Source organism: Aquarana catesbeiana, linkage group LG04 (assembly GCF_042186555.1).
Source record: "Aquarana catesbeiana isolate 2022-GZ linkage group LG04, ASM4218655v1, whole genome shotgun sequence".
Taxonomy (NCBI): Eukaryota; Metazoa; Chordata; class Amphibia; order Anura; family Ranidae; genus Aquarana; species Aquarana catesbeiana.
This window is the reverse complement of record NC_133327.1, coordinates 128847988-128875322: the sequence shown is the minus strand read 5'-3', so window position 1 is coordinate 128875322 and position 27335 is coordinate 128847988. Positions and strand designations below refer to the sequence as shown.

The 27335-nt window shown below is 44.8% G+C and overlaps 1 protein-coding gene across 1 annotated transcript; it reads right to left on the bottom strand.

Moving 5' to 3' along the window:
• LOC141139458 (apolipoprotein L3-like) lies at positions 1–27288 on the bottom strand. The gene is made up of 3 exons (XM_073625555.1): positions 27203–27288; positions 6131–6218; positions 1–858 (listed from the first exon to the last, which is right to left on the bottom strand). The coding sequence occupies exons 2-3, from the start codon at positions 6197–6199 to the stop codon at positions 88–90; spliced, it is 840 nt and encodes a 279-aa protein (XP_073481656.1). The 5' UTR covers positions 6200–6218; positions 27203–27288; the 3' UTR covers positions 1–87.
• Positions 27289–27335: the final 47 nt, after the last annotated feature.

Below are 27335 nucleotides of genomic sequence, written 5' to 3'. Positions count from 1 at the left end.
TGCATGCCCATTAGCATTGTGAGGGGGCTTTAAGAAGAAGGTGCAAAGCATGGGACCCAAGGCTGATGAGACCAATTATGTGATAATTTATGTGAGCAGGCTTGAATTCTCTTCAAGTGCCTTTGTCATCTCCTCTTCATTAGATTGTAGCTCACTTTGGAGTTTTTGAAGTTTTTCAGCCAAGTCCCTAATCTCTTCAGCTTCCTTGGTCTTACAACCATTTTTTAGATCCTGTGCTCCCTTCACAATAAAAAATGTATCCACAATTAACAAGAATCCAGCAAGAACCCCAGAAATAGCCGTAATCAGACGGGCCCCTTGGGCTGCTGCTTCGGCCCCTCGAGCTGCAGTTGCAATTATTCTGCCCAGTCGAACCAACCTGCCTACCTGAACTGCTGCATTTGTGAGTATGCCCCCAAGTGTGGCAGCATTATAGATGTCATTGATACCCAGTTTTTGAAATTCACAGTGCATTCTTTTAGAAATCTCTTGTATCAGCTCAATATGTTTCTGTATTTCTCCAACAATTTCTTCTACTCTTTTGAGTGTCTTTTTAATGTTCTCATTGTCAACTATAGAGGCAACAGCACCCGTGAGTCCTCCTGCTGTAGCCACACCCATGCCAACTGCGCCAACGATCAAAGAAGCACCAAATGTAAAAGGTGCCAGGGCCAGGCCTGCTAGAGTAGTGATCCCTCCTGCTATGCCCACAGAACTTCCAGTTACACTAGCAATGGTGGCTTTTCTATGAAACTCATCCATGCAGTTTGCAATGTCACGCATTTCCTTGATACACTTGCTAAGATGCTCTTGCAGCATATTATGGGTTTCTTTGAACTCTTTTATGTACAGTCCAATCTGCACAAAAGAAGTATAAAAAAAGTATATAAAATACATGCCAAGAGAAAAAAATATAATCTTTGCAGTAATCAATTGAATAGGATATGTAGAGTATGAAAATATCTGTGTATACTACAGGAGGGGGGATACAACACTAAACAGACTAGTTATGTGTTATGGTGTGTATTCCATATCTTGCAGGAAAATGCTTTTTGTAACAATCCTCTTTTCATGCCGCCTTCATGGTCATTAGATATTGCCCTGATATCGCCTTCATGGTCATTAGATATTGCACTGTTTTAACCCTTTCAGTGCTGTATGGGTTAAAACAGGGGTGTTTTCTGAAATCAGGGGGTTTGTGTGCAAGATGGGTCCCCTGGCCCGCAACAAGGGAGAGCCATGCTACTCTCTAGTCACCTACATAAACTTTTTTTAACATCCCTTACACAAACTATATGTGTAGCAATAAAGTGTTGCACATAGTGTGCCGCAACGAATGATGGCAGTAGCCAGACTGCATTAACAGTGAAGGGTCCTAAAAGGGCATGGTAAATTAAAGCCTGAGTCTAACAGACATGTACAACACATAACACTCATTATTATTTAACTCTTTCATTAAATTTGCTTCTCAACCTACCTTAAAGCGGAACTTTACCCATAACAATGATAAAAAAATAATGTTCTTTTGCAAAGAACATACATTCCACATTAATAATTATGCTACCAAAATTAGTCCGTGCTGTAAATTACTTTTAGCATTGCTCCGGTTTCTTCTTGGTGGAGGCTGCCATTTTGTTGAAGCCCAGAGCCCCTGAACAGCAGTAAATCATAAAGCAGAACTAAACCCATTGATTTAACACTTTTAAAGCAGTTACATTACTGGAATGCTGGGATTGCTAACTGTCACATTTGTTTGTTTTCTCAACCAAACTGTCAAACCATCAAATGGCTGGTGTCATATTTGATCATGCAGCACCATGGCAGTTGCAGATCACACAGAAGCAGCTTCCTTGGCTGTAAAGGATAGGAGGGTATAATTCTGCTTTAAGGCTGTCAGGAGATCGGCCTCTACAAACCCGGCAGTGCCTAAAAATGCCTAAAAATGGAGAACAACTGAGCATGTGAGACAGTGTATTACTGGATTTTAAACAGTATAGGCACTTATTTTTAATGTGTTACATAGCTATACCCGCAAAAGGGGCCAGCCTGAAGTGACTCAGCAGGACTTTATATGCTGACTACAGTTCCACTTTAAGGAAGAACTTAATAAAATAGTCTGTATCTACTTAGCAACCAGGCAGCAAGTAACAACTCAATCAACTCAATCAAGAGACCCATTTACATCATGAGTTCCCCGGCTGACATCAGTGTCCCCCAATTGACATCAGGATCCCCCCAGTTCACATCCTAGTCCCCAGTTCACATCACAGCCCTTAGCAACCAACAACATGGGGGTTTACAGTGGAAAGTGGAGAGGCGAGCACAGGCAGCCCCAGATAACCTAAATCCTCAATGTGTTCAGTCACTATCCCCTCTGAACATGTGTGCATGGCACACACTGCACACACTGAGGATACGTCACTGGGTTATTGTATTACAAATGCATCACATTCTGTGAACGGGCAGTGGAGATTCTGTCATTCATCTGCTCCTCATCCATTCACAGAACAGGATGCATTGTGGGAGAATAGCAGTATGAGATCTCAAGGTCTCTGTATTGCAGAGAAGACAGAGAGGGGTGGGGTGAACATCGCAACAGCAGTACTTTTTACATTAGCAGAGACATCTGTTAACACTTAGAGCTCCGGAATATAGCTGTTCAGAGCAATTCTCGACAGCCATGAGGGTGGCATGATGGAAGCAGCAGTTTCAGGTGATGGGATACACACCCTTACATGTAACTAATGTGTTTGGTGCTGTAACACCCCCAAAAATGACTAAACTTTAGCTTTAAGCTAACAGCATACAGTGGAACCTCAGATTACGAGCATAATTCGTTCCAGGAGTATGCTCGTAATCCAATGTACTCGCATATCAAAGCAAGTTTTCTCATTGGAGTCAATGGAAACGAAAATAATTAGTTCTGCATTGACTTCAATGGGATGCAATACCGCATGCGGCCAGAGGTGGGGGCGCCGGAGAGCCTCGGAAACTGCCAAAAAGGCCCGAGGGACACTTCGGCGGACCTTGGCAAACCTCAGAAAGACTCCGTTGACGAACCTTTCCGAGGTTTGTCGAGGTCAGCCGAACTGTCCTCGGGCCTTTCCGTGCATTTCCGAACGGCGACTTTCAGCTCTGCTCGGCTCCGGCGCCCCCCACCTCAGGCCAAAAGCGGTACTGCACACCGTTTTTAGCCTGAATCCTGCTCGTTTTGTGAGACAACACTCGCAAGCCGAGTTAGGAATTTTAGAAATACAGTGCTTGGTTTGTGAAACGCTCGTTAACCGCGTTACTCGCAAACCGAGGTTCCACTGTAATATGAAAAAAAGGCTGTGCCATTTTGGATTTGTAAGACAGTATTATAGCTTTGTCTTATATCGGTTATTGGTAACAATAATAAGTCAGGTTCACTTCAGGACAGGAGAGATTGATGCCTTTATTGGACAGCCTCACCAGGAACGGTATTAAACAACTCATTTAATGGGCTGCATCTGTCAAAAATGTAGCCCACATCAGTCCTGTACTTATGGCATTACATCAAGCAGTCAGTCAGTCATACTTCAATATTGCCAGTGTACCAAGTGTGCAGGGCCGCTGATGAGGCAGTACAGCCAGCCCTCTTGTACTGGGCCCGAGCCTCATCAATTCAAAAGGGGGGCTCAGGAACCTGTTGAGCAGGAGGTCTGACTGTACTGTCTTTTTCAGACACAGATCCTCTTCTGCCTCCACCTGCAGTGCTGCCAGCTTCTCCTCTTCTTTCCTCCTCCTGCTGCAGGGGGATAGGTTCTAGCACATGCACCCCTTCCATCTGCTGTCTGAGCCCCCCTGTGTGCCCCTTTCCCCCACAGTCTTACCAGCTTCCCTCCCTCCTCTCCTCCTGCCAGCAGCTGCTGAAGGCACACAGGGGGATGTTTCAAGATGGAGAGCAGTGGAAGGAGACAGTAAATATTTAATTTACTTGCCCCTTCCTTTCCTGAATTGGTACCAATCACTCCTGTGTTCATTCATCACTGAAGCATAGTACACTGTGTTTAATATGCTTCAGTTTGTGAATGAGCAGGAAGCCTTTAGAGCGCTTCCTATTCATTCATATGTACAGCTGAGGCTACAGAGAAAAGGACTGATAAATCTATGTCCTCAGTCACTTTCGGACGGGGGAAGAGGGTCCTGCAGGTAGGCCATATGGGGCCTTGTGATTTCTAACAGAAGCTTTGCATGTCTGTGAAAAACCTCCTGTGAGATTCATCTGATCTGTTTGCCTGCTGGTGTTAATTGCAGTGAAGTTTATGTTACTGTCGCTGCATGTGCCATTGTGTAGTTTCTGGGAAAGGGGACACTAAATAGTCTAGTGAGTTGCCAGGAACCTTTCAGAGCCTGGATATAACAGATTTTCCATTAGGTTGGCCACTTAGAAACATCAAAGCCAAGTTCAATTCAGCTGATTGTTGTGTATGCATTGTTTTACTTTTAAGTCAGAGTATTACTAAACTATATCTGTAACAGGGGTTTCTCGATGTTGACTTGCTTAGGTAAACACGTTTAGGTACACTGAAGTGGGTGGGTGTACTATCAGGCATGAGCGAGCATTTTCTCAGTAGTAATATCATTTCAGAGCCCCCCTTTCACCTCCTGTAATTATATTCTTTTTCAAGAAATTCATCTTCAAAGTTCACATCAGAGACACTGGAATCACATCTCTTTTCCCTTTTACTTTCTATGGTAGCTTGGCAGCCTGACAGCCCTCTGATGTAAAACATACTGCGTTTCAAGGTGTGAGAAACTGAATAAAACTAACTTTAGAAACTTTGTTGTGATCTTTGAGGATTTTTGGGAATCAATTACTTCACAGTACATGCAGCTAGAGAGGTCAGTGACAGCTTGTTCTAAAACTCTTTAACTGCTTGTTATGAATATGTAAATATTGTCCATTTTAGTACAGGAACAAATCTGGCTTTGCAGTATCTGCTTTTTATTATTCATATAGTCTAATGCCCCATACACATGGTCAGGTTTTCCGACGGAAAATGTGTGATAGGACCTTGTTGTTGGAAATTCCGACCGTGTGTAGGCTCCATCACACATTTTCCGACCCACAAAGTTTGAGAGCAGGATATAAAATTTTCCGACAACAAAATCCATTGTCGGAAATTCCGATCGTGTGTACACAAATCCGACAGACAAAGTGCCACGCATGCTCAGAATAAATAAAGGGATGAAAGCTATTGGCTACTGCCCCGTTTATAGTCCCGACGTACGTGTTTTATGTCACCGCGTTTAGAACGATCGGATTTTCCGACAACTTTGTGTGACCGTGTGTATGCAAGACAAGTTTGAGCCAACATCCGTCGGAAAAAATCCTAGGATTTTGTTGTCGGAATGTACGAACAAAGTCCGACCGTGTGTACGGGGCATAAGAGCCCATTGGGTGCTTGGCAGTTGGTACCCGCTGAGATGACATGACAGGTGCTTGATTTGGTTCTAAAGGCAGAAGGTTTTTTTACCTTAATGTGTTCTATGCATCAAGGTAAAAAACCTTCTCAGTGCAGCTCCCCCCATCCCCCCTTATACTTAAGGAAGCCTGAGCCCCATCTCAATCCAGCGATGTGCATGAGAGCAGCGGCTTTTCCTGGTGTCTCTTACCTCATTGGCTCACACAGCAGCGGGAGCCATTGGCAATCACAGCCAGTGAGCCAATGTGGAGAGAGCAGGGGCGGGCCAGAGCCACACTGTGAACAATGTCCATTCACAGGAGCGCAGTTCTTGAGGGAGCCTGCTCGAGAAGAGGATTGGTGCTGCTCTTTGCAAAACTATTGCACAGAGCAAGTAAGCACCCCCATGCATCTGAGAACTCAAAAGCTCCATGCAATTTCTCTGCAGTTGTGTTTTTAAAAAGGCGCAGGAACCTTTTACCTGCATTTCCCACAGGTACAGCAGACCAATAAAATGAATGATCTGCTATGCCCAGGCAAACATGAACCGCAGCAAATGTATAGTTGTGAACCTAGGGTTATAATGTTTAGATATCTTATTTGATATTATTATTTTTACAGGAACATAAACACATTTCTATTATATTATAGTAAAAGCAAATACGTCTACCTGAGAATGTAACAAAATAGTGAGCTAATACCTTTTCCTCTAGTTCTGACATCTCGAACTCTGTGATTTGAGAATTGTTCCACTCAGAACTTGTGTCCATGGTGTCCGTTGCAGTTCTTCTGTTTTAAACCAATAAACATTTTTTTTTATAAATGTGTACTAATCATTTTAAATCTTATAAGTAAATACATCAAAACAAAAAAGCATTGCATCTTGTTCTACCACAAAAGCCCCCATCACACGAAGTGCAGTATTACTACATTTATGCATATCCTTACTGTAATTTATATCCTTACTGTAATTTATATCCTTACTGTTACTTTAGAATTTGTCCTTCCAGCTGTAACTGCAGTCTTTGAAGAATAAAATGAATGTAATGAAAAAAATAGTTTAGCGTTTTTTTGAGGAATATACAGTAGGGATGCACCAATATCATTTTTTTTACAGCGAGTATGAGTACTGATACTTTTTATTTAGTACTCATGGATACCAATTAGGAAAAATGGATGAATGGTCGTACACACTCCGGAAGGATGCCAAAATCTTTATTGTAGTAATCAACATATAAAAACATAGACAGCACAGCGAGCACCATGAGATGAAAATGTTAACGCGTTTCACATAGATAACAGCGCTTAATCATAAAAGCACTGTTATCTGCGAGAAGCGCATTAACATGTTTATTTCCCTTTTGATCTCAGAGGTGAGCACTTCTGATTTGGAAGGAACACTAGACTTGCAGCACTCACACCTTGAGCGGTGTTTCCTCATCATTGGTCTCGCTGATAACAATTACCGATACCTACCGGCAACTGTTCTGTTTACACTTCAGCTGTCAGCAATAATATAAAGCATTGAAAAGTTAGTTACAAATGAAATAAATATATATTTTTTTTAATTTTGCGCTTTTTTTAACGTAAAACATGTAAATATATGTTAAAGGTCTAAAAATATTAACGAACAAAGCAAACAAAACCAAAAAAGAAATTAATAGTTTATAAAATAGAAGTGAACAAGAAAAAAATTAAGGGTTAATAAAGGGTTAAACAGAGCAACATTTAATAAAAGAAAAAACTTTTTTTTACTTGACAGGTTGCTTTAAACTGACTTCATCTGTAGATTGAAGTTCATCCCTTTGATCTTTAGATAAATAGACAGAAAGATACAAAATGAAACAATGTTTCATTTTGTATCTTTCTGTTTCAACCCTGAGCAATGTTGTTGATGCTTTTTTTTGACAGCTTCAATTGCTGGAACTTTGTTTACACTTCATCTGTAAAAAAGGTAACCCCAAGGACGTGACAGCCCAGCTCCTTAACCACTTGTCGACTGGCTCATACTGATATATGTCAGCAAAGTGGCACGGGTGCGCAAAACAATGTACCCGTACGTTGCTGCGTCATCCGTGGCTAGCAGGCTCGATGTCCACTGGTGGCCCACGATCATGGCACGGAGAGGCAGAACGGGGAGATGCCTATGTAAACAAGGCATTTCCCTGTCCTGCCTAGCAACATGACACAGATCTACTACTCCCAGTGATCGGGAGCAGTGATCTCTGTCATGTTCTAGTGAGCCCATCCCCCCTACAGTTAGAACATGTTGAGGGAACACAGTTCACCCCTTGATTACCCCCTAGTGTTTAACACCTTCCCTGCCAGTGACATTTACACAGTAATCATTGCATTTTTATAGCACTGATCGCTGTATAAATGCCAATGGTACCAAAATAGTGTCAAAAGTGTCCGATCTGTCCGCCGCAATGTCGCAGTCATGATAAAAATCGCAGATCGCCGAAAAAAATTATTAATAAAAATGCCATAAATCTATTCCCTTTTGTGTAGGCGCGATAACGTTTGCCCAAACCAATCAATATACGCTTATTGCGATTTCTCAAAAATATGTAGAAGAATACATATTGGCCTAAACTGTAGAAGAAATTCAGTTTTTTATATATTTTTGGGGATATTTATTATAGCAAAAAGTACAAAATATTGCTTTTTTTTTCAAAATTGTCACTCTTTTTTTGTTTATAGGGCAAAAAATAAAAACCACAGAGGTGATCAAATACTACCAAAAGAAAGCTCTATTTCTGGGAAAAAAAAGGATGTCAACTTTCTTTGGGAGCCACGTCGCACGACCGCGCAATTGTCAGTTAAAGCGATGCAGTGCTATATCGCAAAAAAGGGCTTGGTCAGGAAGAGGGTAAATCCTTCTGAGGCTGAAATGGTTAACACCCAATAATTGCCGTCTTTTTTTGTTTACATTTCAGCTGTCAGTGGGGGAATCCTGCTGACAGCTGAAAGAACCAAGCCTGAACGTATTGGTTCCAGGTAATTTAGCATTTGCACGAGTACCCATACTCGTGCAAATGCTTAGCATCGACTCTGATACTGGTATCGATGCAACCCTAATATACAGTGTATATATAAAGTGTATGTATACGGGTAATGTATATATTTTATATGCTATAACAAATGTGTAAACTGTTTGTACAAAATCTTTAAAGCTGACCTTCACCCTTCTCAACCATTAATAAAATACAGACACCATTATAAGGCCTCTTGCACCTCTGCCTAAAAACTCAGCATTTTTAGGCATACAGACAATTTTTTTTCACTGATTTAAATGCAGCCCATTGTTTTCAATGTGCCTGTACACACAGGTACGTAAACATGCGCTGTGTATAGATGAGTGAAAAAAAAAGCTCATAAACTGCATAAAATGTTAAGTTAGAATTGTATTCAGGGAGCTAGAATTTATTTTACTTGTGTATATGCATACATGCTAACATGTGCACAATAGGGATTAGCCAAACCCCCCCCCCCCCCGGTTTGGTTCGCACCAGAATCTGCAAACGGACCAAAAGTTCGCGCAAACTTTGGAACCCCATTAAAGTCTATGGGACTTGAACGTTCAAAAGCAAAAGTGCCAATTTTAAAGGCTAATATGCAAGATATTGTCCTAAAAAGGGTTTGGGGACCCGGGTCCTGCCCCAGGGGACATGTATCAATGCAAAAAAAAGTTTTAAAAACGGCCGTGATTTTAATAAAAGCTTAAAGTGAAAAAAAACAAAAAAACAAGTGAAATATTCCTTTAAATATCGTACCTGGGGGGTGTCTATAGTATGCCTGTAAAGTGGCGCATGTTTCCCGTGCTTAGAACAGTCCCTGCACAAAATGACATTTTTAAAGAAATAAAAGTAATTTAAAACTGCTTGCGGCTTTAATGTAATGTCGGATCCCGGCAATATGTATGAAAATCAGTGAGACAAATGGCATGGGTATCCCCCAGTTCATTACCAAGCCCTTTGGGTCTTGTATGGTTATAAAGGGGAACCCCGCACCCAAATTAAAAAAAGGAAAGGCGTGGGGTCCCCAGGCCCTTTATACTCTGAACAGCAGTATACAAGCGGTGCAAACAAGACAGGGACTGTAGGTTTGTTGTTAAGTAGAATCTGTTTGTAATTTTGAACTGGTACATTTTTAAAGTGTAGCTCCAGCCAAAAAAATCTATTTTTAAGCTTTTTGGAAAACATAGGGAAGGGTTATCACCCCTGTAACATTTGTTTTGCTGTCTGTGCACCTCTTCAGAAGATTTCACCTCACTTTCTGTCCCAATGACAAATGTTTTTTGAAAATTTGGGGTTTTTTAGTGAAAGAAGGATTGGTGATAAAGCATCAGTGGAGAGGAGACATGTTTTTCCCATATTAACTCTTACAGGAGAGAATTTCCCTTCCTAGGGGTAGATTTCATCTCACTTCCTGTTGTCTCCTTCTGATTGCAAGTAGGAGTCGTTTGCAAGTTGGATGTTTGAAAGTAGGGGCCTGCCCTGTATACTCTGCAGAAATTGGGGCCTTAGGTGTTGCCACAGCACTGTAAGCCCTCACAGTTACTCTTGGTGGGCGCTGGAAGGGGCCCTGCTGTGAAATATTATATCAAGAATTGTAATTATATGCCCCTGTTGAACAGGGGCTAAAAAAATGGGCCTTTGGTGGTGGTGGTGGTGGTGTTGCCATAACACTGTAAGCCTTCACAGTTACTCTTGGTGGGCGCAGGAATGGGCCCTGCTGTGAAATATTAGATCAAGAATTTTAATTACATGCACCTGTTGAACAGGGGCAGAATAATTGGGCCTTTGGTGGTGGTGGTGTTGCCACAACACTGTAAGCCCTCACAGTTACTCTTGGTGGGCGCAGGAATGGGCCCTGCTGTGAAATATTAGATCAAGAATTGTAATTACATGTTCCTGTTGAGCAGGGGCAGAAAAATTGGGCCTTAGGCACTGGTGCCACAACACTGCAACCCCTCACAGATGCTATAGTTGGAGTGCAGGAATGAGCCCTGCTGCAAAGTATTGCATCAAAAATTGTAATTATACGCCCCTGTTAAACAGGGGCTGAAAATTAGGACCTTGGGGACTGGTGTTGGTGTAACAACACTGCAACCCCTCACAGATACTATAGTTGGAGCGCAGGAATGAGCCCTGCTGCGAAGTATTGCATCAAAAATTGTAATTACATGCCCCTGTTAAACAGGGGCAGAAAAATTGGGCCTTTGCCACTGGTGGCGGTGCCCAGAACCAAAAATGTTCTTACAAGCTATCAGCATGAAAATTGAGGAGGAAAAGGATTGTCACTCAGCATAACAGGATAGTCACTCAGCATCAGAATAGGCAGTCTTGAAGGGATCTCACATTAAAAAAAAAAATCAATCGGTTACATCAGCATCAGGTGCTTGGTAGCTGGTGATCCAAGACTGATTCATTTTTATGAAGGTCAGCTGATTCGGTGGACAGGCGCACCCTGTGATCGGTTACAAAGCCTCCAGCAGCACTGAATGTGCGTTCCGAAAGAACGCTGGATGCAGGACAGGCCAGTAGCTCAATTGCATACTGTGCAAACTCTGGCCAGTGATCCATCCTCAAGACCCAGTAACCCAGAGGATTTTCGGTGGGAAAGGTGTCCAAGTCTGATCTTGCCCCTAGGTAATCCTGCACCATATGAATCAGACGCTGGCGATGGTTGCTGGGACCGATCAGACCTTGGGGCTGTGGACTAAAAAATTTTCTGAACGCATCGGTCAGATGGCCACCTTCTCCACCGCTCCTTCTGTGACTGACTGAAGCCTCAGCAACACGTTGTCCAGGAGGACCAGGAAATTGTAACCTCCCAGGATCTGGAACGCGTTGCACAAACCTTTCTGCAAGGCCTCCCGAAGATGTTTCATCTTCTGCTCCCTCTGCAACGGCAAGATAAGGTCCGCAACCTTACCCTTGTAACATGGATCAAGAAGGGTTGCCAGCCAGTAATCATCCCTCCTCTTGATACCACGAATATGAGGATCCTTCCGCAGGCTTTGCAGGATCAGGGAGGCCATGCAGCGTAGGTTTGCTGAGGCATTCGGTCCAGAGTCCTCTGGGTCACTAAGGACAACATGATCTGCAGCCACCTCCTCCCAGCCATGTACAAGTCCATGGGTTTCTTCGGACTGTAAATGATCCCTTGAAGACTTGCTGCTGATACTGAGTGCCAGGCTCCACCTCTATGCTGACACAATCCTCCTCCTCTTCCTGTGTCATCGGTGGGCACGCAGGAACACTGTCTGGATAAAGGGGGCCTTGAGAGGTAAAGAAGCAAGCTCCCCTGACCTTGTCCTGGTGCCATAGTCGCATAGGTACTCATTGATGACCCTCTGCTGCATGTGCAGCCGCTGCAGCATGGCCAACGTTGAGTTCCACCTGGTGGGCATGTCACAGATTAGGCGGTTCTTGGGCAGGTTAAATTCCTTTTGGAGGTCAGCCAGCTGAGCACTGGCATTATATGACCGCCGGAAATGCACACAGACTTTCCTGGCCTGCCTCAGGACATCCTGTAAGCCCGAGTACCTGCCCAAGAACCGCTGCACCACCAATTTAAGGACGTGAGCCAAGCAAGGCACATGGGTCAGTTGTCCCTGTCAGAGGGCGGAGAGGAGGTTGGTGCCATTGTCGCAAACCCCCATTCCTGGCTTAAGCTGGCGTCAACCACCTCTGAACCTGCCCCTGCAGAGCTGACAGAATCTCTGTCCCGGTGTGGCTCCTGTCCCCCAAGCACACCAGCTCAAGCGCCGCATGGCATCTTTTTGCCTGCGTAGCCCCTTGAACGCCTACGGAGCATCGCTGGTTCCGAGGACAAATCATCACAGGAAGAGGCCATGGAGGAAGAAGAAGAGGAGGGGGTGGAGGAGAGAGGTGTGGCATAATCACCACAGTAGAATTTTGGAGGCGTGGTGGCGGAACAGCCTCCAACACTACTGCACCCTGTCGTGCATCCTTCCCAGCTGCCAGAAGAGTTACCCAGTGTGTGGTGAAAGATAGGTAACGTCCCTGTCCATGCCTGCTGGACCCTGATTCAGCAGTAATATGCACCTTACCGCTGACCGCCCTGTTCAGTGAGGCCAAGACATTGCCTTGCACATGCTGGTAGAGAGCCGGAGCCGACTTCCGTGAGAAAAAGTGGCGTTTGGGAACCTGCCACTGAGGAACCGCACATTCAAAAAATTCACGGAAGGGGGCAGAGTCTACCAACTGAAAAGGCAGCAGTTGAAGTGCTAGCAATTTAGCCAAGCTAGCATTCAACCGCTGGGCATGTGGATGGCTGGGAACGAATTTGCCTGGTACAATCTGACATCCATGTACCGATAGCAGATTGCCCGCAAGTACTTGGCTGTGACACACCTAATTCTACACCTTCATTCCTCTCAGTGCAGGTTTCAGAGAGGACTGAAGGTATAGTGGGTTGGAGATCCCAGCTGATGAGGAGCAAGGAGAGATCCACTTTGTTCTTTGGTGTGGGTCTTTTAGGTACGCTTGCCAATGAACTGCATGGCAGGTCAATATATGTCTGGTCAAGCATGCGGTTCCCAAGCGGGTGATGTTTTGGCCAAGCGATATACGCTTGAGAAATATGTTGCAAATAGCAGCGGTGCGATCTGATGCACTCGTCTCAAAAAAAGGCCACACCAAAGAACTTTTGGAATAACACGCAGAGACAGCAGCACCCTGCACGTGCGGAGCTCTGCGGTGTGATGCAGTCGGTGTGCTGCCCTTAGGCTGGCCCCTGGAGGGCATCCTGCCTCATTGGAGATGTGCCTCCCCCTCCTCCTCTCTATCAGGCACCCACGTGGAGTCACTGACTTCCTCATCATCCCCTCCCTCCTCATCACTGGAGAAAACCTGGCAGTATGCTGCAGCTGGGGGAACATGACTGCCAGATTGCTGTCCTTCTTGGGCACCCCCTCTCTCTGGGCTCACATTACTGCCTTCCTCTAGCTGGGTACCATCATCGGAACCTTCAAAAAGCTGGGCATACTCTGGAGCATGTACCCAACACTGTGGTCAAACAGTTTGGGGGACTCCTCAGGAGGACATGGTGGGGCAAGGGAAGGAGTGACTGATGCCATTGAGCCGAGGGAACAGGCTGTGTTGGCAGCTGCTTTGCCAGACAAAGCACCCTGAGCCTGGGTGAGAGAGGATGAGGAGGATGAGGACGGCTTGGTCATCCACTCTACTAAGTCTTCCGCATGTTGTGGCTCAACACGGCCAGCTGCCGAAAAAAAGGACAAGCATGTCCCACGGCCACGTGCTGATGAGGATGCACCGTGTCCACGACCAGCACTGTTGCCTCTAGACACAGAGCCTGCTTGACCTCTTTTATTGGCTTGTGACTGTCTGCCTCTCCTTGTTGGCCTTCCAGACATACTAATGGCCTGCAGTGAGATGTAGCTGCACAAAGCTGGGATGTATATATATACTGATTATACATAGTTTCCAACGTTGGAAAAAAATTTTTCGGGACACTTTTTGGGCTGTAGGCGGAGTCAGCCTACATTTAGGGGGCAGGGCATGCGTTAGCGGGCATGGCATAGTAAAAGGGAAAAATGTGGCGCGCGAAGCCAAAAAAATGGGCGTGGTTTACATGAAATAGTGGGTGTGGCTTACATGGGCATGGCTAAAATGGGGTGTGGTTAGAGTCTGGGATGAATGAGGGATGCAGAGGGAAAGGGGGGTAGAGGGAGAGGGATGGAGGGACAGCAGACCCAGATCCTACACTACAATAGCAATGTTTATTCCAGAGTTTAACCATCAGCAGATAAAGATACTCCAAACACCTGGTGTTAGCACTTCAATCATCCCGGCACCATGGTTGTTATGGTGTCAGGATGATTGAAGCGCATTATTTCTATTACATTGTAATATAAAATTAAATCATTCAACTCACCATAATGCAGAATCAGTGGGACCACTGAGTGTGTCACCTGCTACGTCGCCTGCCACCAGATGCCATCAGGTTCCCCCAGCAGAGTCTGTCCTTACATAAGGTGCCCCCAGCAGAGGGGGGAGAAGGGGGTGCAGGTATGGTGGTGACACAGGGGTGAGAGGGGGGTACAGGTATGTTGGTGACACAGGGGTGAGAGGGGGGTGCAGGTATGTTGGTGACACAGGGGGGAGAGGGGGGTGCAGGTATGTTGGTGACACAGGGGGGAGAGGGGGGTGCAGGTATGGTGGTGACACGGGGGGGAGAGGGAGGGTGCAGGTATGGTGGTGACACGGGGGGGAGAGGGGGGTGCAGGTATGGTGGTGACACGGGGGGAGAGGGGGGTGCAGGTATGGTGGTGACATGGGGGGAGAGGGGGGTGCAGGTATGGTGGTGACACAGGGGTGAGAGGGGGGTGCAGGTATGTTGGTGACACAGGGGGGAGAGGGGGGTGCAGGTATGTTGGTGACACAGGGGGGAGAGGGGGGTGCAGGTATGTTGGTGACGCAGGGGAGAGAGGGGGGTGCAGGTATGGTGGTGACACAGGGGGGGAGAGGGGGGTGCAGGTATGGTGGTGACACAGGGGGGAGAGGGGGTGCAGGTATGGTGGTGACACAGGGGGGGAGAGGGGGGTGCAGGTATGGTGGTGACACGGGGGGGAGAGGGGGGGTGCAGGTATGGTGGTGACACAGGGGGGGAGAGGGGGTGCAGGTATGGTGGTGACACGGGGGGGAGAGGGGGGTGCAGGTATGGTGGTGACACAGGGGGGGAGAGGGGGGGTGCAGGTATGGTGGTGACACAGGGGGGGGAGAGGGGGGTGCAGGTATGGTGGTGACATGGGGGGGAGAGGGGGGTGCAGGTATGGTGGTGACACGGGGGAGAGAGGGGGGTGCAGGTATGGTGGTGACACAGGGGGGGAGAGGGGGGTGCAGGTATGGTGGTGACACGTGGGGGAGAGGGGGGTGCAGGTATAGTGGTGACACAGGGGGGGAGAGGGGGTGCAGGTATGTTGGTGCCACGGGGGGAGGGGGAATCAGGTATGGTGGTAACATGGGGGGAGGGGGGTGCAGGTATGGTGGTGACATGGGGTGCAAGAGGGGAGCCAGGACCATCAATGTCCCCAGCCAGCGGAGCCCCGGTCCTTCCATGCTGGACCTCAGCCTTTGAGAAGTGTATTGCAGGGAAAGCTCCAAGCCTCCCATACACTGAGTACACCCCCTCCCCCTATCTCTCCTCTCCCCCACTACACTGACAGGCCACAACTACTCACAGGTCCGTCAGACAACTCCTGAACAGCCAGGTGAAGCCTCCCTTCTTCCCTCCCGTCACTCCCACCATTCCCTGAGCCCCGTCGGACACACGGGGGCAGAGGGTGATGGCGGTGGAGGCTGATCACGTCTTCCTTGTGCTTAGTGTAGAGCGGGGAGGGGTTGCCAATCCCTCCAGCCAATAGGCTTCAGTGTACAATAGAATTTTCTATTTGTACACTGAAGAGAGAAGCCGATTGGCTGCCCCTCTCCCCTGCACTGAACACAAGGGGAACTTTGTGACTGACTCGTGGAGGCGACAGCGGCCATTTTTGTGGAGCCGTTGCCGTTTTTTACAAAAACACTCACTATTTTCTTGGGACAAACCCAAAAATTCGGGAAAACACCCGGGACAAGATTAAATCGGGACGAGGGTCCCAAAATCGGGATTGTCCCGGGAAAATCGGGACTGTTGGCAACTATGATTATACTGCAGCTAGCAGAATCAACTGCCTGCCTGTAGTATTATTAGTATGAGAACGCCAGCAATTGTCTTCAGGTAGCTTTAGGTGCATACTGTGCAGAGGACACAGTACACTAACTGTAAATACTGCAGCTGCCTGCCTGTGGTACTAATAGGATCAGAAGAACACCAGCAATTGTCTTCAGGTAGCTTTAGATGCACACTGTGCAGAGGACACAGAACACTAATAGGGCGTACACACGGTCGGACTTTGTTCGGACATTCCGACAACAAAATCCTCGGATTTTTTCCGACGGATGTTGGCTCAAACTTGTTTTGCCTACACACGGTCGCACAAAGTTGTCGGAATTTCCGATCGACAACCACGCGGTCACGTACACCACGTACGACGAGACTAGAAAAGGCCAGTTCAGAACCAAGCGCGGCACCCTTTGGGCTCCTTTTGCTAATCTCGTGTTAGTAAAAGTTTGGTGAGAGACGATTCGCGCTTTTTCAGACTCGTGGCTTTCAGATCGTTTTCTGCCGTTCAGTTTGTGCTTGTGGGTTTGTATCTGCTCTTCAGTGCGTGCAGCAAGTTCCGCGTGACTTTAGGTAGTCATTGTATTCTTGTTCGTTCGTTACTGGTTTTCAGGTCGCTCTTCACAGGCCTTGCTGTTCTTCAGTGCGTCCTGTTACTTCGTTCTGAGCAGCCGACCGTTTTCTAGCCATGTTTCGTATGCGTACTCCTCGTACAGTTCGTGCTGTGCGGGGGCTTGGTGTTGGGGTCCTGACCTTGACACAAGTCCAGTCCATGAACAGGGTGGGGAGGAGTTCATGGACCAAGAATTGGTTGCTCCAGCGTGACCAGTTCTCTCATATGCCTTTGCTCCGTGAGATCCGTGAGAATAATCCTGATGATTTCAGGAACTTTCTCAGGATGACGGACCCCGTGTTTCACCGTTTGTTGGCTTCGCTGACCCCCTATATCAGCAGGCAGGATACCTGCATGAGGCAAGCCATCACTTCGGAGCAGAGGTTGGTCGCTACCTTGCGGTATTTGGCCACAGGGAGAAGTCTGCAGGACCTCAAGTTCTCGACAGGCATCTCCCCCCAGGCTCTTCTTTGTGGACATTTACTGCTTGTGTTTGTTTGAGCTGACCCTGACAGAAATGTGTGGAGTCCAGAAAATGTCGTGATTGTGTAACCTTATACAAAGCACTGTTGGCTGTTATTTACTAAATGCAAAGACACTTTTCACTACAAGTGCACTTGCAACTGCACTGAAACAGCACTTGTAGTGCAAAGTGGATTTGCCCTTAGGAAATTACCCCCATTTTCTCATAAAACAACAATTACATCACCCCAAAAGTGTTGTAGCGTTGAGACAATAATCCACACATTCTTGATGAACAATCTTTTTAATACCTGCACAATCACATGTGCATTTACCAAAGGTTTTTCTGACAAACTAACATGTTTGTTGTATATCAATTTTTGTGGTGTCATTATCCAAAATCAAAATGTGCATTTTATAGAAAACAGGCCTGTATAAAACCCACAAGAAAGACACAAATCTTGATCTTACAAAGTTCACATTTGGTAGAACTTGAAGGCAATATCAGACATGAGTATTTAGGAACTGTGTTTGATATAGCGTTCAGATGGGGTGAAATCACCCCTGAAAAAGCCAAATTTGGAAGATGCACACAAATTTCACAATGTCAACATGTGCTATCTGCCATCAGGGGGGATCAAGGGATGTGTTTTGGGGGAGAAAGCCCTTCCTCACCGCTACATTATCATTGAGGAAGGGGTTGCACCCCCAAAACGCGTCCATTGATCTCCCGTGATGGCAGATAGCACATGTTGGCACGCTGTGTGCATCCTCCAAATTTGGCTTTGGGAAAAATCACAAAAACATTTCGCACATTGTAGCACACAAAAGAAGAAAGTGATTTGGAGGGGTTTTAAACTCGCCCCAAAACATCAATGATGTTTTTATATTTTGGAATAACATCATTGATGTTTTGCTTGATGTTTTCCAATTGTAAATTACACCCCATGATCTCCCCGATCAGGGTCTGGGCACTTTCGGATGTGAAAGGATCTTCATCCACAACCTCACGATCACCTAAAAAGAGAGGAACCCCAAAATAAATTAGGTTTACAAAAAAATGCCGCCAGCCATCTTTTATCGGAGCCAGTGGTCGCAGACACTCACCTGTTGTGGTGACTAGTTCCACCACGTCTTCTTCCTCCTGCTCATCTTGTGTTGGGGGGATTTTCTTCCGGGGGGGGGGCTCTGGTCTCCTCGGATGAGGGGTGTCCTCAGAGTCTTTTCTCCCCTATGTAAAACAAAAATGGTATAATTAGCACACAGATATTTAATATCAGAACTATAAAGATGAAACATTGCTTGGAAGTGGGGTACAATTATCTATTTTAGCAGAGTTCCAAGATGTATATTTTTTAGTGGCCTTTGTCAAGCTGCAATACTTTACCTGTTTAGTACAAGCTTCACAGATGTAGCCCCCCCTATAGTATACACTGGAGCACCTGTGTGCCCCCCGTAATAAAAATGGTGTTCTTGTGTCCCACACTAGTGCTCCAGTGTCCAGATGTGAAAACAGCTGCTGAGTGTCCTCTCCTTACACACAATCTAGTTGGCATTTCATTCTAGTAACAAAGCCATCTACACAACCCAATTCTTTGAAGCCAAGTATAGGACTTCAAAATGGTGGCCAAATGCATATGGGCTAAGCAATGGTATTTTATAGTCCGAAATAAAAATGTGTGATCCGAACCAATAATGTGCCCATGAACATGAAAGTTGCCATTTTAAACTGTACAACAGTTCCTAAAAGCACATGGAGCAGCACGAACGTAATAAACACAAGAACAATAGGAACACAGCACTACTACTTACTTTTTTGCAGCACTCTCCGGATCTTTCTGTACTGCTCATGTTCTCGTAATTTCAGGTCCGACCACCGCTTCCTGAGCTGATCTTTCGATCGTCGTACCCCGAATTTCCGGTGCAGACTCCTGACCACTTTCGCCATGATCTTGGCCTTTTGGACATTGGGGTTGGGGTAAGGCCCACACTTTCCATCATAGTCGGCCCTCTTCAGGATGTCCACCATCTCCAACATCTCCCCAAAGGACATATTTGAGTCCTTCAATCTCCTTCTGGATCGGGACGTGTCCGGATCCGGCCTTTCCTCCTCCTCCTCCTCGTTGGTACAATTAGCACGATCCTGCTGTCTATCCGCCATGTGCTCTTCCCCCACTGGGCCGAACGAAAAGGGGCGGGGAATAGACTAGAAAGAACGTCAGGGGCGGGCGGAGTTATACGCATGCGCAGTGTGTAGAAATCATAACACGCGCGCGTCTTACGTACGATCTGTGAGCGGAGGAAGGAGCATCGGAGACGCCGATCGTGCTAACGAAGGTAGGATCTAAACTTGGGCCTATACTGCTTCGAAATGGAAGCCTATATTGTAACAAGATTAGGGGAGTTTGGCCTGACATTAGGGTTTGTCTTGTGTTGTGTCTTGCAGAGAAAATGGATGGGTTCAACGACCACAATTTCCTGCCCCTGTTTATTGACAAATACAGGGAGCTGCCCTGTCTGTGGCAAGTGAGACACCCCCATTATAACCACAAACAGAAGAGGCAGGCAGTGCTGGAGAAACTGCTGGTGTTGGTGAAGCCGGTGGTCCCCACAGCAACCATCCCTTATGTAAAAGCTAAAATTGGTGGCCTGAGGAGCATGTATCTTAGGGAGCGCAAGAAGGTCACAGATTCCCAGAGGTCCGGAGCTTCAGCAGATGACGTTTATGTCCCCAGGCTGTGGTACTATGAGAGACTGCGATTTCTGTCAGACCACACTGAAGTCAGGGAATCCCTCTCCACTCTTCCTTCCACACTTCCTTCCATACCAGCTGAGGCTTCTGATGTCCAACCTGGGCCTTCCAGCCAGGAAGAAGTGGAGGAGCCCAGCTGGAGTCAGGTATAGCATTCTTCTACAGATTTCTGGGCAATAAATAAATGATGTTTACTAGATGTTATTATTGATCGTTATTTGCTGATTAAAAAAAGTGTTTTACATATCAATAGACAGTAGTGGGCACCCAAAATTGGGACAAGAATGCAAAATGCTGGGCTCAGAATGATAGTCTGTTATATTTGTTAACATTCAATTTGCAGCAGTCAGGAGGTGAAAATTGTGTGTGATTGATGTAAAAAATACTAAAACTATGTCCCTTTTTCATACACAGGAAGACCTCAGCCAGGAGGAGGCTGTGGAATGTGGCAGTCAGGAGGAGGCAGGGATTAGTGTCAGCCAGGAGGAGGCGGGGATTAGTGTCAGCCAGGAGGAGGCGGGGCTAAGTGTCAGCCAAGAGAAGCCTGGGACAAGTCGCAGCCTGACTGAGTCTCAGGTTCCTCCCCTCCACCTGCCATACAAAAGGGCCAGGAAGGCCACTCTCAGTCCTGTGCAGGATTCAGCATACAGGCTGATCCAGGAGGCTTCTGCGTCCCTCAGAGCCTTCCCCAGTCCTGCAGAGGCCTTTGCCTGCATGGCTGCCACCAAATTGCAGGGCATGCAGGAGGGCCAACGCAAGCTCTCTGAGGACCTGATTTATAAAGTCCTACGTATGGGGGAGAGTGGGGAACTGACACCCAAGACGGATGTCATTGAGATCGATGATCCTCCTCCTCCTCCTCCTCCTGCTGCCACAACTCCACCACCACAGCCACCGCATGGAAGGAGGCGTGGAAAGAAGACCAAAGAGTGATTGCCCTGGGTTCAGTCTGGTCTGACAGAAGACGCAGTCTCTCGTATGACCACAGCCTGGGGACACAGATGTCATCTGCTGCTTTCCGGATCTCTGGGACTTCTGGACCAGACTGCCCTCCCTTAGATATGGACTCCTCAGGCCACCAATTTTGCTTTTAAATAATTGATGTCTGCCCTGGGGGTCCAAGGCTTCGCCCACTTCTGCAGTTTCTCCAGCGTTGCCTCCCTCTTTGTTTTTTTATAGTTGTGACCCCTTAATAAAATTTTTTTAGGTAAATTCTACTCTCCTGTGTGTGTTTTCATCCAAAAAGGACAGTTTGTTGGTGACGATTCAGGTACATTTCTAACATAAAATGTGAAATTAACAAGGGACAACAACACCAAACAATCTCCTACAGATTAAATAGAACAACATATCAATGGTGTTGTGGGAACTTGTCACAAAAAACACACAAACATTTTTGGGAGTACAAATCAAAATCACCAAAAAAAAAAAAAAGAGAAACACAAAAAAAGATTCTACATTAAAGGCAAAAAAAAAAAAAATATACAAAAATATGTTGTCAGATGTGAGAAATCAAAATATATTGAGGGAATCCCGATAAATAGTAACAAAAGAAGTTTGTGAGAAGTGTGTGTGAATATGAGCAGCAAAACTACTTAATTCTTGTCACATTATAAAGAAGAAGAGAGTGCCCTGTATTAAACCATTTTTAACATTGCAGCGTGACGAAAGTACTGTATCCATTGCGAACGCTAAGTTTACCAGAACGAGCTGTCCCGTGTCGAAATTTCTTCTGAGCATGCATGGCACTTTGTGCGTTGGAACAGGCCACACACGGTCGGAAATGACGCGACCGGATTTTGTTGTCGGAAAATTTTATCTCCTGCTGTCCAACTTTGTGTGTCGGAAAATCCGATGGAAAATGTCCGATGGCGCCCACACACGGTCGGAATTTCCGACAACACGCTCCGATCGCACATTGTCCATTGGAAAATCCGACCGTGTGTACGGGGCATAACTGTAAATAATGCAGCTGCCTGCCTGTGGTATTAATAGGATCAGAATATCAGCAATTGTCTTCAGGTAGCTTTAGGTGCACACTGTGCAGAGGACACAGTACACTAACTGTAAATACTGCAGATGCCTGCCTGTGGTACTAATAGGATCAGAAGAACACCAGCAATTTTCTTCAGGTAGCTTTAGGTGCAGAGTGTGCAAAGGACACAGTACACTAACTGTAAATACTGTGAAAACACCTGCCTGTCTGTCAGTATATTAGGAAGAGAATAACAGGAACGGATCTAGCTAAACTGAATACAGTGTATATATATTATATATACACAACACCTAGGATGCATATATATATACACAATACACTGTAAGTGCAGCTAACTGATTCGAATGCCTTCTCTATCTAACTTAAATAAAATGACACTGTCTCTCTGTCTATCTCTCTCTGCCGCCGCAACACACTACACAAGGCCGCCACGCAGGCGGCCTTATATAGTGTGGGGTGTGTACTAAAGGAAAACAAAGAAAAAACTGCACTATACCATGAATGATAATAAGTGCATAAAAATCAATTTATGCTAAATAAAAATATGCAAAGACATCAAAATTCATCAAAACATAAGTGTACAAAATGATATTATATAGCAAAGTCCATAAGTCAGAAATCCAGAGAATCTTCTAGGGAGATAGGGAGAATCCCCTAATAGCTCTTCATAAGGGCCAATGTGGAAAGGTAGGAAATGGAAACACCCCTCACAGTGATCCTCCACCACCTAAAATGCACACTTACCAAATTTCAAGCACAACAGGCACGTAGATAGACCAAAATCCGGGTATGCAGTTAGCAGTGAAGCATTCCTCTATACAGCGCGACGGATAGCAAGCAAACCGGGCACATAAGTGAACTCAGATCCGGATGCCCAGCCAGCAATGAGGCATCCCTCTATGCAGCGTGGCTCCTCTGCTGCCACTTCCACCAACGTCTCCTCTACCTCGGATCATATCGGGTGTGTACTAAACCCCCTGAGCCATAATTGATCGATTTAGTCATTCCGACTTTGTCAAAGGGGCGTCCTTTTGAAAAAAGTCAGAATGACGAAATCGATCAGGGAATGACCTTACGGTGCACTGAACACACGCATTGGACGCTGCGCTCTATCATCCAGCATTGATTCCAGAAGACATTAGTACTGACCGGTGAGCGGACCTGCAGTGTCCCCCGCAGTACTTTCAGACATCTCCGGCCCTTTGGTGAATCACTGCTAGTGTTATAGTTGACATCAAGCCATTGGATGTACTGGTAATGAGAGTAGCTGTATGGAACAGAAGGTTTTTAACGCTTTGGATGACACACATCTTTAATAAAACAACTTGAAAATAGAACTACTCTATGTGGAGCCTATCTTTTTCTATATCCTTGAATGTTGTGATCTTCCGAGCTGGCCGACACAGGAAACTAGTGGGATATCATGAAGGCTTGTTATCTACATCTTTGTGGTGAGTTTGAACCCCAAAGGGGCGTGTGGAGCATGGGGTGTGGAATAAGGTGATTGGTGCACTATCCGAATATTTCTCCTCTATATCTACATATGAAGCCTGCCATGGACTTGATCTTCACGTTTATTCACTTCTGTATCTGCGATTTACTGTTTGGCTATCACAATTGCATGTATATTAGCTTATATGCAGATGTGTCATTATTTAGAATTTTGACAAAAGCGCCGCTTGGATATGATGTTCTTTTACGTTTGAGGTTTTAACTGTGACAGATCATTTTTATCCTATATATATATATCCCAAAAAAATGCATGCGCGCGAGAGCTGCCAGTCACGTCATGGCCCCTATTAGAAACGGCACGATGTGCCCTTTCTAAAGTGCGCATGCACCAATGTCATCGGCACTCGGCTTTTTTGTAAATATCTCCTAAACCGTGGAGGTTTAGGAGATATTTCCAGCACCTACAGGTAAGCCTTATTATAGGCTTACCAGTGGTTATAGAGGGTGTACAACCACTTTAATGGCCAGATCACCAGATAAATATAAAAGCAAAAAAGCCTAAAAAAAGTAAACGAACACAACCATCACATCTAAAAATTAGTAAGTTGCAGTATAATAAATAAGAATAAAAAACGTCCTATAACTCTAAATCCAGTAATATCGCTTTTCTCTTATGAATCAGCTGCAAGCATTACACATGTCTCATACAGCATGCAGGGGTAAACAAATCTAGTATATATACACTGCGCTATTAGAAGTATGAGCCTGAATACTAAAATATAATGCTATAAAATATTTAAAAGTGATAATAGTGCAATACATGTAAACAATAATGTTATAATATAATAATAAATAACCATGCAATATTGTGATAAAATAAAATGACAATGTGCAATCACGTGATGAATGACTGTATGTTTAAAACACAAAAGTCCATAGGATCATAGAAAGCAATTGATCCAAACTCCTCAAGATAAGGTAAAGTGAAAGTGCTTCAATTTGCTGTGCAAAGTTCAAAATGATGGCAATCTATAAATGCTCCATAAAAATCATGCGATTCGGAAAATGCTGTGAAGGTGATCCAATAACAAGATGCTGTGTTCTCACTCAGGTGCTCCCCCCTTGGTATTGGACGCTCACCTTCCTTACACCGGCTCCTTGTAGAAGAGCGGACCCATAACACCTGTTGCCCCGCACAGCCCTACAGTGGTGGGTCCAGTCCAGGATTCCGGATATACTGCTGAACCCAGAAGTGGTTCTAATGCGTGTATTGTCCAGGCTTAACAGCAAGGTCACACGCTCTAAGGTGAGCGTCCATTACCTAGGGGGGAGCACCTGAGTGAGAACACAGCATCTTGTTATTGGATCACCTTCACAGCATTTTCCGAATCACATGATTTTTATGGAGCACTTATAGATTGTTATCATTTTGAACTTAGCACAACAAATAGAAGCACTTTCACTTTACCTTATCTTGAGGAGTTTGGATCAATTGCTTTCTATGATCCTTTGGACTTTTGTGTTTTAAACATACAGTCATTCATCAGGTGATTGCACATTGTCACTTTATTTTATCACAATATTGCATGGTTATTTATTATTATATTATAACATTATTGTTTACATGTATTGCACTATTATCACTTTAAAATATTTTATAGCATTATATTTTAGTATTCAAGCTCATACTTCTGAGCGTATATATACTAGATGTGCAGTATAATAAATGCTTTTTGGTTGAATACTGCTTTAATATCAACATTTTGTTGATGACTGTCATATTATCTAATATTATAAAACAGACACATACAGCGCTGGTAAAAGATGTGCTATACCATGAATATCCTATATATAAAGTGCTCTGTGCAATACTGATATCCATAAATGACATGGGTAGTGAATATTAGTGTACACTGGGTGCAATACACAAGTAGACTACTAATTCCCCATAAACCTCATACATAAAGTGCAAATTACAATAGATCCACAATCGGTATTACCCAATTGCTAGTGAATTCTGTGAGTAGCGCTGTGATGCGCAAGTGATTTCCCAGCGCCACAATATTTCACCATATTGCCTTTCTTTTTCTTTTGGGGTCAACATCCACAAGTATATGACTTATCTGCATGAACATCTATATCGGCTCCTACATTAGAGGCATCACTTCATAAACATCCATGGTGATTGATTGACAGCGCAGGCTGAAGAGATGCTGTTTGCTTCTAGTGAGACTGCTAATGAGAGCCTTGTTTAGTAGCCCAGCCGGTATTTATTTAGGACTATCTATTAGCACTATACCAACTCTGTTAGCACATAAAATATATTTATTAGCACTATATCAACTCTGTTAGCACATAAAATATATTTATTATTTCACTAGCAATTGGGTAATACCGATTGCGGATCTATTGTAATTTGCACTTTATGTATGAGGTTTATGGGGAATTAGTAGTCTATTTGTGTATTGCACCCAGTGTACACTAATATTCACTACCCATGTCATTTATGGATATCAGTATTGCACAGAGCACTTTATATATAGGATATTCATGGTATAGCACATATTTTACCAGTGCTGCATGTGTCTGTTTTATAATTTTTAAGTACTAGTACTTTCTTACAGCAGCAGTAACATATTTATTATTTTGTTTATTGTCGCTAGCGCTGCTCTATTCACATAGTTTTATATTATCTAATATGATTTGAGGACTTTATGATAATAAAATCTTTTATTTCATTTACCATTACATACTTGTACCTAAAAAGTCCTATTCTTTGTCGTAGGGTAAAGAAATAGTATGAAAATAATTTTGGTATGCAAAGTATTTGATAAGTTATTGTTGAATAAACTGTTGCATACCAGGATTTACATGCATATCTGCTTGAAAGCAGATTGGAAATTAAATATACAAGAACACTTTAAATATATCTCTGGGATCTTTATCTAAAATAACAATCAGCTGTCAGTTTTTCCTTGTGGAGCACTGCTGTGACAGGGCAGTGTGATACACATCTATCGGTCCTTTCACACAGGCTGTGCGATCAGGTTCGCCTGTCAGTTTTTAAGTCATCCATTCGACCCTGTGGACCATCCATTCACCCCTGTGGAGCAGCTGATGTCATGTCCGCTGACACCTGCTGCTATCTGATCCGATCCTGTCTGCAAAATCCAGACGGATGGTAGTCCTATTTTCCATCCATCTGGCAGATTGGATCAGATGAACATGGACAGGCGGTCCGTTTTCACCCGATCTTTCCATAGAGGAGAGCGGGACTCTGTCCGTCTGTGCTCTGCACCGTGAGCGGAGAAGGACCTGTCACCCGCCTGCTCAGTGGGGATCAGCAGGGCTATCCCCTTCTGAACAAAGCAGAGTCCATCCAACGGAAGTGCCCGTGTGAAAGGGCCCTTACTGGTTGCTTTTTTCTTTTTTTATATTTAGTGCACAAAGTGGTGCTTCATTCATGTTTCCGCACAGCAGTGTGTTGCTGTGACATGTGGTGCTATCCAGTGTGCTAATGCATTTTTACACACTGCATGCACAGCAGTGTTGTGGTGTGAATGGGGTACACAGAAAACGTTTTTCTTTGTGCTCTTGTGGTGACTGGCTTTTATCAAGTGCAGAAAGTTTACAGTCACCGCACATAGTTAAAGCATTTCAATTGTAATCAAACAAAAACAATTCTAAGCATGCCTTAATCAATATTGAACAGACTTCAAGTGCATTCTGCTATTGTATAAAATGTAAAAAAAAATGTGATTAGCAACTGATGAAGAAATACATACAGTTCGCTGGATAGTGAGAGATGTTAGCTGCGTAGTGGTCTGTCTTCATCTGCAAAGTGAAAGCAAAAATATGATATTGATGTAAGGCAAACTCCATCTTCACCCTTAAGGTTCAATGTGCACAGGGCGTTTT

Excerpts from the sequence above, each read along its gene's own strand:
- LOC141139458 (XM_073625555.1), bottom strand. The coding sequence starts at position 6,199 with ATGGACACAAGTTCTGAGTGGAACAATTCTCAAATCACAGAGTTCGAG. Across the intron at positions 859-6,130 it reads TGTCAGAACTAGAGGAAAAG|ATTGGACTGTACATAAAAGA; the intron begins GTATTAGCTCAC and ends TCTTTTGTGCAG.